General features: G+C 37.9%; 1 protein-coding gene across 1 annotated transcript in view; it reads left to right on the top strand.

Moving 5' to 3' along the window:
• tox3 (TOX high mobility group box family member 3) overlaps positions 1-14,576 on the top strand; it is an 81,509-nt gene that overhangs the window by 61,576 nt on the left and 5,357 nt on the right. Inside the window, 4 exon segments of the mRNA XM_052028781.1 lie at positions 3,297-3,337; positions 3,339-3,546; positions 13,045-13,314; positions 14,083-14,310. Of these exon segments, the coding sequence (XP_051884741.1) occupies positions 3,297-3,337; positions 3,339-3,546; positions 13,045-13,314; positions 14,083-14,310 (747 nt within the window).

Here is a 14,576-nt window from a genome sequence, read left to right as displayed (position 1 = left end):
GGGGTGTAGTTGTGGGATCGAGGCTGGTTGGTGACAGGTAGAACCAGATGGGGAGGGGATGATGGGTATATGGAACCATTTGGTAAAGGGAGGGTGGGAAGAAGATAAGAGGTGAACAAAGGGAAAAGAAAATGAGGTGGAAGGGTAAGTGTGTGGGGGAGGCGAACACGAGGGGTGTGCGTTACCTGAAATTGGAAAGTTCAATATTGACACCATTGGTTTGTAAGCTATCCAAGTGCAATACGTGATGTTATTCTTCTAATTCGCATTTGGCATCTCCATTGCAGTGGAGAAGGCCAAGAACAGACAGGTCAGTGTGGGAATGGGAAGGATAGTTAAAATAGCATGCAACTGGAAACTCAAGATGGGTGTTGTGGAGAGAGTGTAGGTGCTCCACAAAACAGTCACCTAGTCTACACTTGGTTTCACCAATTTTGAGAAGGCCACATTGCAAGCACCAATTGCAGTGGACCAGGTTGGAGGAGAACGTCTGCCTCACCTGGAAGGGCTATTTAGGTCCCTGGATGGTGGTGAGGGGGGAGGTGAAGGGACGGGTGCTACACCTCCCCCTGTTGCAGGTGAAAGTGCCAGGAGACGGGTGGGTGAGGAGGGATAAGCAGACCAGAGATTCCCAAAGAGTGTGGTCACTGTGGAAAGCAGAAAGGGTGGAGAGAGGGGAAGATATGACTGGTGGTGGGATTGCTTTGGAGCTGGCCCCACTCAGGGAACATCAAGCCAATAAAAAAGGAATCAGGAGTGTAAGCTTCACGACGCGCTTTCTTGTGGAACATGTTGATATCACTGTCAGTACCTCTGCTAGGCACAAAAGGTGGCTTTAAACTGCGTAAAGCTATTCCATGAAGTTTCACAATATATAGTAACATAATCACACAATGGCTTATATTTGCTTAGGTTTCATGTCTGCGGTTTATGGCATCATGCTGCCTTGTGATCACTCTTTGTTCTCTACACAAATGATTCCTCAGTACAGTCCGACTGCACACCTTCTGAAGTGTTGCCACTTCGTTTTAAAAGTAGCACCAGCTTTATGAGCATGTCTCTTCACTAAGTTTTGAAATTAAGCTGTATATAATTTTCAACAAATGTTAATTGGTTGTGGTATTTTACTTTAATCCACAACAATAGTTAGATGATTTATCCCTGTAACATTCTGTTCAGCCTCAACATCTTTACAGTCAAGTGCAGTAAATAGATTCAATGACAGATTGATACTGATTATGGGGCCATTCTGGGTTCCGGATCTTAAACCAAATGTAATATTTCATTTTGGTACAGGTACATTTGTAATATGCTAATACTTTGTAAAATAATAATTGTCATCCATGTATCAACAAGACCCATCTGTGCTGTTTCAAAAAACCATCAGAGTCTAATGTCTAAGGTGCATGCTCTTGTCTCTACATTATTAATTTAGAGCAATTAAACTTTAATCACAAACAAATGTTTTCAAGCGCAGACTTAAACAAGCCAAGCAGTTATTTTTATCTGAAGTGACACTAATAGAAGCTACGCTGTGCTGATATTTCTAGCATGCTCGCAGTGACACTATTATCTGGCACCTTATCTTTTTTTGGTTTAAGGGAAATAATGACAGCTGATGGCTTCTGTAGGCATGCTGTTCTCAGTGACTTTTTGTTGCTTTCCAGAGAGTTAATAATTTCATATTATCATTAACATTTTGAGCAGTGATTATGTTTAGAGGAGATAAATATTGCCCAGTATTTATAAGAGTGGCACAAACACAGTGAGCAATAAATGTAATTGTATTCCAAGTGTGGATTATGTCTGAAGACCGTGCAAATTTGCACGATGTATTGTCCAGAAAAGTACAGTGTTCCACATTTGAATGACTACAATATTTTAATGAATGTACCAAACACCATCATCTACAGGTTCCCTTCCAGTCTGCACACCACCCTGACCTTAAACTACATCACTGTTTCCTCATTGTCACAAAGTCTAAATCCTGCAAAGCTAGCAATATTTTCACAAGAAGGTGGCTCTCTGTCACCTTATGAGGGCAATAAGGGAATGCTGATTTTGCCAGAGATGCCCTCATTCTAAAAAAAAGTGAATTAAATCTAGTTGCTTCTAAGTTGATAGCTGTCCATCACAAAGTCAACCTTTTTGCACCTCTCATTGCTGTGCTTAGCTTCATCAGTACCTGCCACTCAAACACAATTCCATGCCCAAGGCATGACCAAACCTTTGATTACTCCAGTCCCCGTACTAATAATTACCTTGAAAATTACACAAATTTCCGTTTAGCCAAAACTCTACTGTTGATGTACACCCAGAACCAAGTCCCATTCAACCAATACCTCTGTTTTTGCGGACCTAAATTGGCTCTTGCTCTTCCTTTATCACAGAGTTGATATTTTTATCCTTGTGTTCAAATCCCTCTGCAGCTTCACTGTCCCCGTACACTTCAACACTACTTCCTACCTTGCCCTCTGTTTCCCTGCCTCTGCTCCTTTGTGCATCCTTCCCCCTTTCTCAAAAGTTTAATCACTGAGACCCATTTATTCCTTGCAAAGCTGCACAATAACATCAACTCCAGTGCACATTGCCATGGTTTCATCTAATGGAATCGTACCATTGTTTGCTTTGGTGCCTCGTGAATAGCGAGTAGCTTTCAGTAGCAGTGAACTTGAGTGACCAGGCTTAGTAAGTGTATGACATGACAAAAGAGCTGTTACATTTGGTTGCATAAAGAACAGCTGCAATCATATATCAGCATTGCTAATCACTGTAGGTAGAAGGTGAGTCACCAATCATATAAGTAAATTTCACAGGACCATTTTGTCAACTTCCAGAGTAAGGTCAGTGGTGTGTATTGAATTAAGCTACAAATGGCTCATGTAATTGTTGAGCTGATTTGGTAGCCATTGGAATGTAGTGCCTCTATCACACTTGTTCATTCAAAAGCCTTAATAACCCAAGATTTTGTGGGATGGTTTTACTTATAACAGGAATATAAAGCTGAAAATAAGGAATCCTCTGCATTTTAGTTGTCTCAGTAGATCACTTGCTGGCAGATCAACAGTCATCATTTTGTTGAGGTTAAATTCTGAACTGTGTTAAGTCTCTGTTCAGACTGATACATCTTGATGCACATTCTGATGGTGATAAAAAAACTTTCACACTTTACTAATTAATCATGCTAGTAGGTTGGAAATGTAAAAATTTACTTGAGAAAAGATGTCATAATTCAGCTCTGTTTTATGTTTGTACTGTATTGCACGCTGATCATTTGCAATCTGTTCTCTCTTCAGACATTCCACACTCCGAGCCTTGGGGATGAAGAATTGAGATTCCCCCATAACTCCCCCACCAGAAACAGACCCCACCCTGGGACTTACAGACATGGTGTCAGCTTTCCAAGGCCTTAATGATGCATTGCCCTCACAAGAGAATGAATTCACACCTCACTTTCCCCCACAGAGCCTGGATCTGCCTTCCATCACAATATCCAGGAGTATTATGGACCAGGATGGTGGAATGCTCAGCAATGGTTTGACTGTGGTGGGTGGAACTTAAATACAATTGTATAGAATGTACAACATTCTTATTTGAAGCAGGGATTCGGCATGGTTTTATATGGGGTTCAAGATAATGCTGGACCAGAAATTGGAATGATACATAATATTAATAGATTAATTGTAGTCAATTTATTGATGCACAAATTAAGACATGGATTTATTTTTATTCAGTACAGCTATTTTGTTTAATATTCAGTGGTGGTTAATACACTTAGAGTTTTTAATAATGATTTCCTGATTGTAGAAGAATGAACTGTAGAAATACTTGTTCTACTTCGCAGCAACAGAGAAAATTTACATTAATCGAAATAGTCCCACTTTGGGGCCAATTGGTGGCTTAATGAGCTCGACCAATGATTGATTGAGCCATACAAAGCAGAAGGACCACAGGTTTATTTCACAGTCTCTCTTAAACTCAACCCTGTAGTGATGAGGGTGCTGGAATTGGCAAAAATACTCTAGATAAGGACAAGAAAAAAGATTCTCAAAGTTGAATGTTGCCCAGCAACTTTGTTTATATTGCTTTGATGTGGCACATGCTCTGGCTAAACTCTGATATACTCCACACTCACTATAAAAGCTCATTCATGAACACTCCAACAATGATTTCAGGCCTTAAAGAGGGGGAAGTAAATTGGAAATGGAAAAGAATACTCAGGATATTTCATGATTTTCACCTAGAGCTTATCTTCATGTATTTGGCAAGGAATATTAAAAAAGCATTAGTTTACTCCAATCAGAATTAGATTCCAAGCTGTGAATTATAAGAAACCTGATCAATCTATAAGTTCCTATGTGTTAAATAATCATTCAAATGATAACAAGAATCATTTGCTTTAAGACAAATTAACTTCTTACAGATAATTACATACGATGACTTTACAGCTCCAAGTTGATGAAATGTTGGAATAAATTGAAACAAAATATCTAGGATTACTTAAATGGGCCACGCAATGCAATATTAATTTGTATCTTAATCAGTCATAGGGGTTTTGCTTTGATTTCTCATGCTCCTCTATTATCTCATCATCAAAAACAACCGATATAGGTTCTTCCCATATCACAATGTCATGACCACTTTTACTGCTGCTGTAAAGCAAACCAGTAAATAACTAAATTGAATAAGATGGAATGAAATATTCAAACTATTGCCCAGAAATTTAAGCTGTAAATTTATTTTAAATGATTAAAACCAGCATGTAATTACAAATGGTATATGAATGTAAAGATTTCTGCCTCGAGTTCATCAAAGGTCAGCAGCACCAAATTCAGTTCCACTGATATTAATGAAATGAATTTCAGAGGCAGAGCACGATGTGCTGACACATCTAGCATGACTGACTGGGATGAATTTCTTTTACACTTCTGTTGGGTTGATGTGTACTTGAAAATGAGTTTGTCTTTCTTGATGAGTTTAGCAATATGAAACATGTAGCCTTCAATGCTCTATATTATCGAGACTAAACTTCTTCTAATCTCATCTGGGCTTTGCTTCTGAACATGGCCCAGACTTGTTTTATTTACATAATCGGCAGCAGGTTGCGGTTTCCAACTGTATTATGCATTTGTGTTTTCAGCTGTCTGTTCAGTGTTTGCAGAATGTAATCATAACTGGTACGCAAAAGATTAGTGACAGGTGTAGAGCCAATGCTTACATTGGAGCAGGTGACTTACGTGGAAGTCATTCAGGTAAAATGGAATACAGCTGCTCGAGGAATGCAACATTCTTAAAGTCTTATCGTGCAAAAAATCCAGATCCTTAGCGGTGTTCTTCGGGTGCTGCAGGTAACACTTATTCAGTTGAACGATTGAGATTCAAGACACTGAACACAGTATCAAGGGTGTTTAGCAAGCTATGGCCAGTGCCTGCTGCAAGAATCATGAGATAGTTAGTGCACTCTATTAACTACACAGCTAAACGTACATCCAGCAGCAGGGATAACCTCTCCTACCTCCCACACCTTGCAATCAACTCTATTCAAATGGATCATCAACCGCTTTTGGGTTGGTTGCTGCTTGACTTTTTCTCAGTCTTGTTAGAATTCTACAAGTGTTTTCTGCTTCTTAGTGTTAAAGCTCCACGGGGTGTGGCATGTGAGGAAGGACTGTTCAAGCCCTCTGTTCAGAGCAGTCATTCCCACTCACAGATACATCTGTGGACGTTCCTTTTGGAACACAGAATGGCTGGGAGAAAAGTGGGAGATGAGCTTCAAGAGTAGGGAGGTGGAGAAGGGTGATGAAAGGCTGTGAATAGGAGGCTATTTCAACCCCAGGTGTTTGCTGAGCAATTTTCCTGCATGAACCTTATTACTGAAGTCTTCAAACTACTGCCAGCACCATGACAACCTTGCAATAGGGTGAGGAATGCATTGCCAGTGGCTATCAAGGTGACCATAAACATCAGCTTTAATGCAACAGACTCCTTCCAGACTGGAGCTGCAGAATTTTGCAATGTCTTGTTATTGTTGCATGGGTGAGGTAACTGCAACTCTTTCTTCAAAGTGAGGTACAATATTGATGTCAAAGGTTCTTCACCATTTCAAACCCATGGTTATTTTCAGAGACTATGAATTTTAGACCCTATTATCTTTAAATGCTGGTGAAAAGTTTACACAGCATTCAGGATTTTATTACCAATAATGGGGTTGTTTTCAAAGTTTAATGGTAGCTGTTTGTTTTACTGCATGATAACGTTTTGCATTTTTTTCCTCTCCTGTATGATATACATGTTCAAAATTGTGACCAGTCAGTTGCTGCAAGACTAGTGCCTCACTTTTATGTTAGGGCTTGACAAATTAGAGGACTTCCATTTACAAAAAGGAGGCTGTCAGTTCAGAGCTGGATCCAGATTCCTTGCTCTATAGTCTGTTACAAATCATGGAAAAATGACTTCAGTGGAACTGTTGGCTATTTCTCCAATCTGGTTTGACAGTCATGTGACTTGATAATCATTCCAAAGTTGTAACAAGGAACACAGTGAATTATTTGCATCTTCACTTCTTGGGCAATAATCTGGCAGAGCAGACCACAAACGCACTGCAGAGCCCATCCAGTTGTCATGTCATTGACCACCAGCTCATATGTGGCCTGGGTAGGACTTCTCCGTTCCATTTAACTCTGGATCATTTAATGTTGTTCAACAAAAAAATGGAATGACATGTCTAGAACTCAATCAGCCAGTTCAGCTTCAAATCCCTAAACTCACATTTACAGTGTATTTGTAGTCTGATGAATTTAAATGACCAGAAAGGTATTTTTTATGAATATTGCTCAATTATTCTTCTCAAAGGGTAACAGTGACATCCACTTGGGTCATTCTGAGCCACACAAACAGTGAGGGGAAGATGGAAGAGGAAGGACCATTATATCTATCAAATATCCTTTCATTCTTCCTTCCAATTAAAATATGTAACAATGCCAGTGGTTTGTGTTCAAATGGGTTATGTTCCTATTTTCATTTTTCCCCAATGAAGAAATTTGGTGGCTTTCAGATATGCAGCACTGATAGATCCCTTGAGTAATAAACGAGAAACATACAGCAAACCATTTCATGAAGCAGAACATTCTTTGGGTTTCTTGTTAAAAAGGATGTGCCACGGTGCTTGATAATTTGCAAAATAGTGCAAACATTATCAATGCATATGGTTGAATGAAAAGTAGATCAAACAGAATTACATCTGGGTCCTCAATTAAAAGAAATAATGATGCTCCTTAGGGGAAACAGACAGGACTATTCATTCATTTTTATCTATTGTACAGCACAGTAATAGTTATTTTTAGTTTATGGAGAGAGGCATTTTGTACCAAAAGCATATAATTTACTTTTCAGACATTAAACACGTTTCTCCCTTTCATATGAGATTCTCCGTACTTGGTTTCAGCATGATTGACATTTTCTGCTCAGAGGAAGTATTTTGCTATCATGACAGACAATGGAAGAAATGCACTTCTGTAGAATAATAACTGTTGCCACAAATTTATTATACACCAAAATAGGAGCCTAATTTTTGTGCATTGTGAATCAGACTTAGAATCTGATTGGAGGAATGAATAGACAGAGCGTCATTTCACAGGAACATTTTTAAAATAGGATGAGTTTTAGTGGGAATGCATTTATGTTACAAGTCAGGTTGCATTTGCTTGACTGGTTTATTATTCTTTTAGCATAAATATTATTTCAAATGAATTTCCAAAACTCCTATAACCAAGATACATTGGGTTATCTGCTTTTCACCTCTTGGAGTGTGAATTCCAGTCTGCCTCAGACCACTGTGGATGGACTGAAATGTAAAGAGATTAGCACTCTTGACTAAGTTGCAGGTTGTCATGCATCCAAAGAAGCAATCAGTTCCTGATTGACACTAAATTATAGCCTCATTTAGGGAAGTTATGACAACATCTGGAACTTGGGAAGTATATAATGACATTACAGAGGTGAAATCTTGGTTGGTGTTCCCATTAGAAATGTATGCTCCATTTCCCAGTATTGATAGCATTCCCTTGGAGGAGCATAACAGATGATGGGCAAACATTGAATGTAGAGAAGGATGTGCTGATTTCACGATCAGAGCTTACGTGCTGCAATTAGGATAAGTCTGATTAGTGCTTGGCTGGGTAGCTTCATGGAGCACCTGTCCAAAGGAGAACTTTACACCTCTGGGTGAACTGAATGGTAGACTTCCCCAACAACAAGACATCTCTCATCAGGTGTTCACCAGACAGCATTTACAGTGATCATGGAGAAGCACTTAATTGTCCTTTCTTGCTGGCCGATGGATGTGATACATAAAGACCTTCTTAGATGAAAATTAAAAACTTTGGTCAAATTATTGTTGTCCATCACATAAGACCTTTAACAGTCTGAACTAATAGACAAGAAAATATTATACCGTTGATATTGATTACATTAAAGGAAGTAGAAAGATTAATTTTGTGGAACATCTCAAATGCTAACAGCGAGTTAGATGTACCAAATGAATGTTCATATAATATCCTGTACGAAAAAGTGGTAATACTAGAAGCCCTGGAGCAAAATTCAATGAATATTAGCCTTCTACATCATTAGTGTTTATAATATTAATGTTGGTAGTCATTTTAAATTCAAGTACACCAGAAGTCTCTCACATTTTAAGTTTACCCACAAACATAACTATAAATTCAGTCACACAGGATTGTGCAATTGTAAATTGTTTTTTTCTCCGAAGTGAAGCTCTATAACAACCACTTCCAGGTCATTTCACGTCAATTCAGACATTTTATATTTTTTAATCCTGCATACTTACAAAATGCTCTCATTTTCTCCCCTCACCCAGCTACCTACACTCCTCACTGAACTCATTCTTGGAGAGGAGCATTGGGCAGTTCATCTTCATTTCACAAAGCTTTCAACTGAGAGTCAGTAACCAAAAGAACCAGTAGTACCCCTCTGCTGCACCCTTCTACTGCACCCTAAAATTTTTAAGCAATGATCTTCAAACAATCTGATTTCCTGAATTATATTCCAAATAATAAAAGCAACATGTAAATAAGTAGACTCAAGGCAGTACTCCAATACAAATTCTGAAATTGAATGTAAACCACTCAAGCTACATTTGTGATTATGAATCTGAACCCTGCAAATGTTTTTCCTTTTGTAATGCATTTACATATATTCATAATTTTGCATGCCACTGTATTAGAAGCCATAACGTTTAACTTAAGCTTATTTGCCTTTTATTTTACACATAGATTCAAAATATTTTTGATGTGTACAGTTCCATAAATCACAAGAGTCTGTACTTGGGAAGACAATTTCATTTTAATATTTTTTTTAATGCTAAATTCAAATTTAATTAAGCTCAGCCCACTGATAATTTCCTTTTAGCATTATTTTATTGCTTTATAATAATTGTATAGTTATCCCATGACATTTGCTTGAATCTATGGCTAGTGGTTCAGCACATTCTTTTAACACCTCTCCGTAATCTGTCCAGTCCACTGAATAGCAATGACTTCTGTAGTACATCAGTTTCAGAAAGTGGAATTTTTACTAGACAGCTATTGTGACATATTGGGTCAGTCAGAAATGAAAGATATTCATGCAAGCATGCAATACTTGTAATGAAGTCTCACTCTGACCTTCTGTATGATTGATTCTGTAATTTAGTTTTCTCAGGCTGTGCCAGAAATGAAATGAAATCATGTTGAACAAGTTCTGAATACCCACAGTGCACCACAAAAAATCTTCAGCCCAAGAGGCTTGAGGGGCAACAGCTGAGCGATTTATCTCTGCGCTATTATAGGCTTTGCTAGCATTCAGAATTTCATTTTTCTCATTTGGTTTAAGAGCTTAATTCTGCAGGTAGTTGTGAATGGGGGGGGGGGGGGGGGGAAGTAAAACACAGTTCACATATAAATTGCCAGAACAGGAGTATGTGCAGAGAGCTGATAAAATGTCTGAATAGAGCTGACCTTTCATGTTGGTGAAAGTTGCTGGGGGATTCATCCTCATAATTACCATATAGATTATTTTATTCCTCTTCTGCAATGAAACATTTCAGAGAGCAGTACTGCTGATTGAATGAAAATTGAACTTGTTAACGGTCTTTCCAGCTTTGACTTAGAAGTGCTAGGGGACTCTGGTGTATGTTATGTAAGGTTAGTTTTAATGAATTCTGATATTAACTCAAAAGGAGCAGTGAATGTCAGAGCGAAATGCATTTTCCTATAGTCCTCACTTATTGTTTTGTTAATGCAGGAGATTTCACTTAAGTATACATACTATAATATTGAGTGCAGTTTACCAAAGTCTGCACAATATTCAGAACACCAGTTTATATACCAGAACTGTCCCAGTAAATTGTATATGTAGGAGTTTACGTTCCATAATGATCAGTGACAATTTTGCCCTTTCCCATGTTTCCAGGCAATACTATAGATGAGGTTGCAATCCCTATTTTAATTGAAATGTGAATTGATGCAGCTAATAGCACACTAAAAAAGGAAAATTGCTTATATATCAAACATATTGGAGTATAGTTGTACTTGTATACCAAATCCTGTTAGTGAATATTCATTAGGACTAAAGAGAAATTGTTTTCACACTATAAACGTGGAGCAAGCATTTATCTGCCTATTTTACCTCCAAGCAAACCTTCCCATAATGGCTTTTTTTTTTGCTGTGATTTGTGGCATATTTAAGCAGCAGTACAGATGCCCTTTTTTATGTATAAACATTGTATATAACATTTAAATCAATTCACGTTTTTAATCAATTTAGTGAATTAACAGCCTTGTTTGCGGAGCTGCAAGTGAACTAGTTATTTTATGCATCATTAAAATGTTTAATATCTGGAACGTTTTGTTCTTTTGGACGAAGTGTTGACTGCACAGTTGTTTATCTTCTTATTTCTATCATAAACATAGCTATGAAATTGTCCATTTTAGCATAATAACCTCAACAAGAAATTAAATGGCTTGCATAACCCTGCAATTCCAATATTTCCCTCAATTTGACATTTAAAGAAGTTAACAAGGTTGATGGAAAATTAAATGACTGAAAATCCTTTATCTAGAGCAAAGTCACCAGTCAGGAAAAAGTACAAGGATAGTGATGGGAGAAACCATAAATAATGGCTTTGAGTGCTGCAAACGCTCATCTTAAGAAACCTGAAAATTTTCCAAATTTCCAATTACCTCTTTGAGTGATAATTGTAGCTGATAGTACTCAATAACAATTGCACTTAATTCCACCCATTGACAATTCACACTGCTTGCTTGATCAGAATCAAATATTTTAGAAAAAAACAGTTCTTAATTATTTTCGTGGAAGCTGCCCTGCTTCAAATTTACTCCTTAAATTGCACCTTTTTGTATTTTAAATTTTATTTACAGCGTGGTAACAGGCCCTTCTGGCCCAACGAGTCCACGCCGCCCATTTTTTAAACCCAAATTAACCTACCCGTACGTCTTTGGAATGTGGGAGGAAACTGGAGCACCCGGAGGAAACCCACGCAGACACACGGGGAGAATGTACAAACTCCTTACAGCGAGGGGTATCGAACACCGATCGCTGGCGCTGTAAAAGCATCGCACTAACCGCTACGCTACCATGCCGCTTGTATTTACATCTACAAGCTGACCTTAAATGTGCAGCACCTGTTGATTTCTTTTGCTACAACTTAATTTGTGAGGTTTGTGTACATTTGTGAAGATCCCCCAGTTTTTCACATTTATGCCAATATTAAGTCTTAAAGTTTATAACGATACATATTGAGATTTTCCGTCAGTACATCACTAACTTTGAATATTATAATGAAACCTAATTTAGAATGCTGAAGAGCATCAGAAAACAGGACGTGTTGTCTCCATACTTGCAAGCTTCATTATAAAACCCTCAACAATGTGGCTGCTGGATTTTGGTCCCTGCCTCATGCTTCATTACAATGAGGAATGAGTAAAGTGTGCATTTCATGTACAAAATACAATGACTTTTTTCCCCAAGATCGATGATAAAGCAGCTGTATGAAAAGCAGAGTTGTAATGGCAACATCATTCTCTGCTTCTACGCATGCAGAAGTTAACCATAAACATTGTAAAAGTCTTTGTTAAAGACATGCTAAGTGCTCTGTCTAATTTCCCATTTTAATCTGTGCCAAAATTGACAGCTTTGGTATGCTTCAGGTTTTAAATGCAAAAATGAATTTTCTGCAAGTGATAACAAGAATCCATTTGATGTCACTGTATCATACACACGGGTAGATTTGTAACAAAATTACAGAATCACACGTACAAGTTTTATTCAGTTGTTTGGCACACAAAAATGTTGCACTATGTACAAGGATTTCTGTTCCCTTGGTGTGCTTTTCAGTAGAAGATCCGATCCCACCAGAATGTGAATTTCCACTCTGGTGAATAAAATGGGAAATTTCCATTCTAACATGGCAATAACTAGGGTCACAAAACAACTTCAACTCACTTAGCTTATTAAAGCTAAATAAGTGCACACACTAGCTCTATAGCCAATCTCATTTATGGGTCAGTAATATTGCACGAGAGTGATCTCCACAGCAAGCCTAATCATAACTTGGCCTTATAGAGTTAACATCATCTCATAACCAATAAAAGTACCGCTTTTTTGAATGCATTTGGAAAGCAATAAATAAAGACCTTTCTGTCCACTGGTCATAAACAACATTGCCAATATTCACACTTTTCCACATTTGTGTACTGCCACATTTCTACAAATTTGTCTTGTCCTGTTGTCATCAATGACCCTTCGCCCAGGTACAGTTACTCAAGAACTACTGGAGATAGAATTTTATCTTCTAGCAGACTGGACTGGAGCCAACAATTTATACATTTTTTTTATTTTCCTGAAGTGATGAAAATCTGCTCCATTATGCTAAGGAAACAGTTAATTATCTCATTGTCTTCTTCTGCATCAAAGCTCTGTGTCCACTTATTATTACTCTTAACCTGGTTTATTCTTCTTCCAATACAGGACCTGGGCCAGGCACAAGTTCCCCAGTATCACCATGATCCAAACATGGGGATGAGGTCTGTTGTTCACATGGCTGATGTTAATCAAGCAGGAATAATGCAACACAATCAGCTGACCACCATTAACCAATCACAGCTGAGTGCCCAGTTGGGGTTGAATCTAGGAGGGGGCAACGTGCCACAGAATTCACCTTCACCCCCTGCTAGCAAGTCAGCCACCCCATCTCCTTCCAGCTCCGTAAATGATGATGATGCTGAGGAATTTAATAGGGTAGGTAGTTTACTTGCCAATAGTCAAAAATATTTACGTACTTGCCTCCAACTGTTCCCTTGGCATTATAAATGTGTCTGTGTAAGGCTATATGCTGCAGATGACATCATAATTTCTTATATTTAATGGACATTATTCTCACTGAGAGACTTCAATACTTCTATGTCGAGACAGATTGACATCGCTCATTGCAGTATTTATTTTCATGTTTTTGATTTATTTGCAGAAGTAGTTTGGTTGAAATGCAGACAAATGAAATTTCAAGGTCAATAATTGCTGAGTCTCTTCAGGCCAGTTTTAAAGTAAAAGCAAATGAACAGTTCCATTGAATGTCACAGTTAATTTTCATAAGATAATTGCAATTTTTAAGTTTGCTTTGAATGATATTTGATTAACTAATCTGCCTTGATTTGCTTTTGTTCTGTCAAGCACTTTGGAGATTGTTTTAAAACCAGTTAGCTAATCTAGATCAAGGAAGGACTGCTGCTATTTGATTGCCTAAAGCTTTGATCTGCTGTTACTAAATCCTGCTTGATTCAAAAGTATACTCTACAGTTAAATGCCTAAAGCCATTTCATACATTGTCTTTTTTTTGATTTATCTAAAACTAAACGTACAAATATTTGTTCTTTCAATTTTACCTTTGTTAGGAATAATTACATTCCCAAATCGTTTTTCAACATAACTTAATCCAAAGCACTTACAATTTTAATCACCTTGAAGTGAGCACTTTGTGTAATGGACTACTTTTCTCATGACCTGTTTCAGGTTAGTGTAGAGAAACGAGCTGCAGTAGATTCGGGTAAAAAACCCAAGACACCAAAGAAGAAGAAGAAGAAAGATCCCAATGAGCCTCAGAAGCCAGTGTCGGCTTATGCTCTATTCTTCAGGGATACTCAAGCTGCCATCAAAGGACAAAACCCCAATGCCACTTTTGGAGAAGTTTCCAAAATTGTAGCATCAATGTGGGACAGTCTAGGAGAGGAACAAAAACAGGTAAATCCTACATTTTCTCTGCAGATACTGATGGAGTTACGACCAATCGTATCTTTTGCTGCTGAAATAGATTTTGATAATGCAGCTGGATTATATTACTGTATTGATATTGATAATATTACAGGGCAATTTTAACCATGACATTAGTGTATAACTGGCATCGTACACGGCTTCTGGGGTACAAATGTATAAAAGTGGTAAAAACACAACATCTTCATGTTCCGGAAGTCCATAGATTATAGAATTCTTCCCATAAAATGGAAGGT

Source organism: Pristis pectinata, chromosome 13 (genome assembly GCF_009764475.1).
Source record: "Pristis pectinata isolate sPriPec2 chromosome 13, sPriPec2.1.pri, whole genome shotgun sequence".
Lineage (NCBI taxonomy): Eukaryota > Metazoa > Chordata > Chondrichthyes > Rhinopristiformes > Pristidae > Pristis > Pristis pectinata.
The sequence above is the reverse complement of the archived record's forward strand: the minus strand, read 5'-3'. Positions and strand labels throughout refer to the sequence as shown.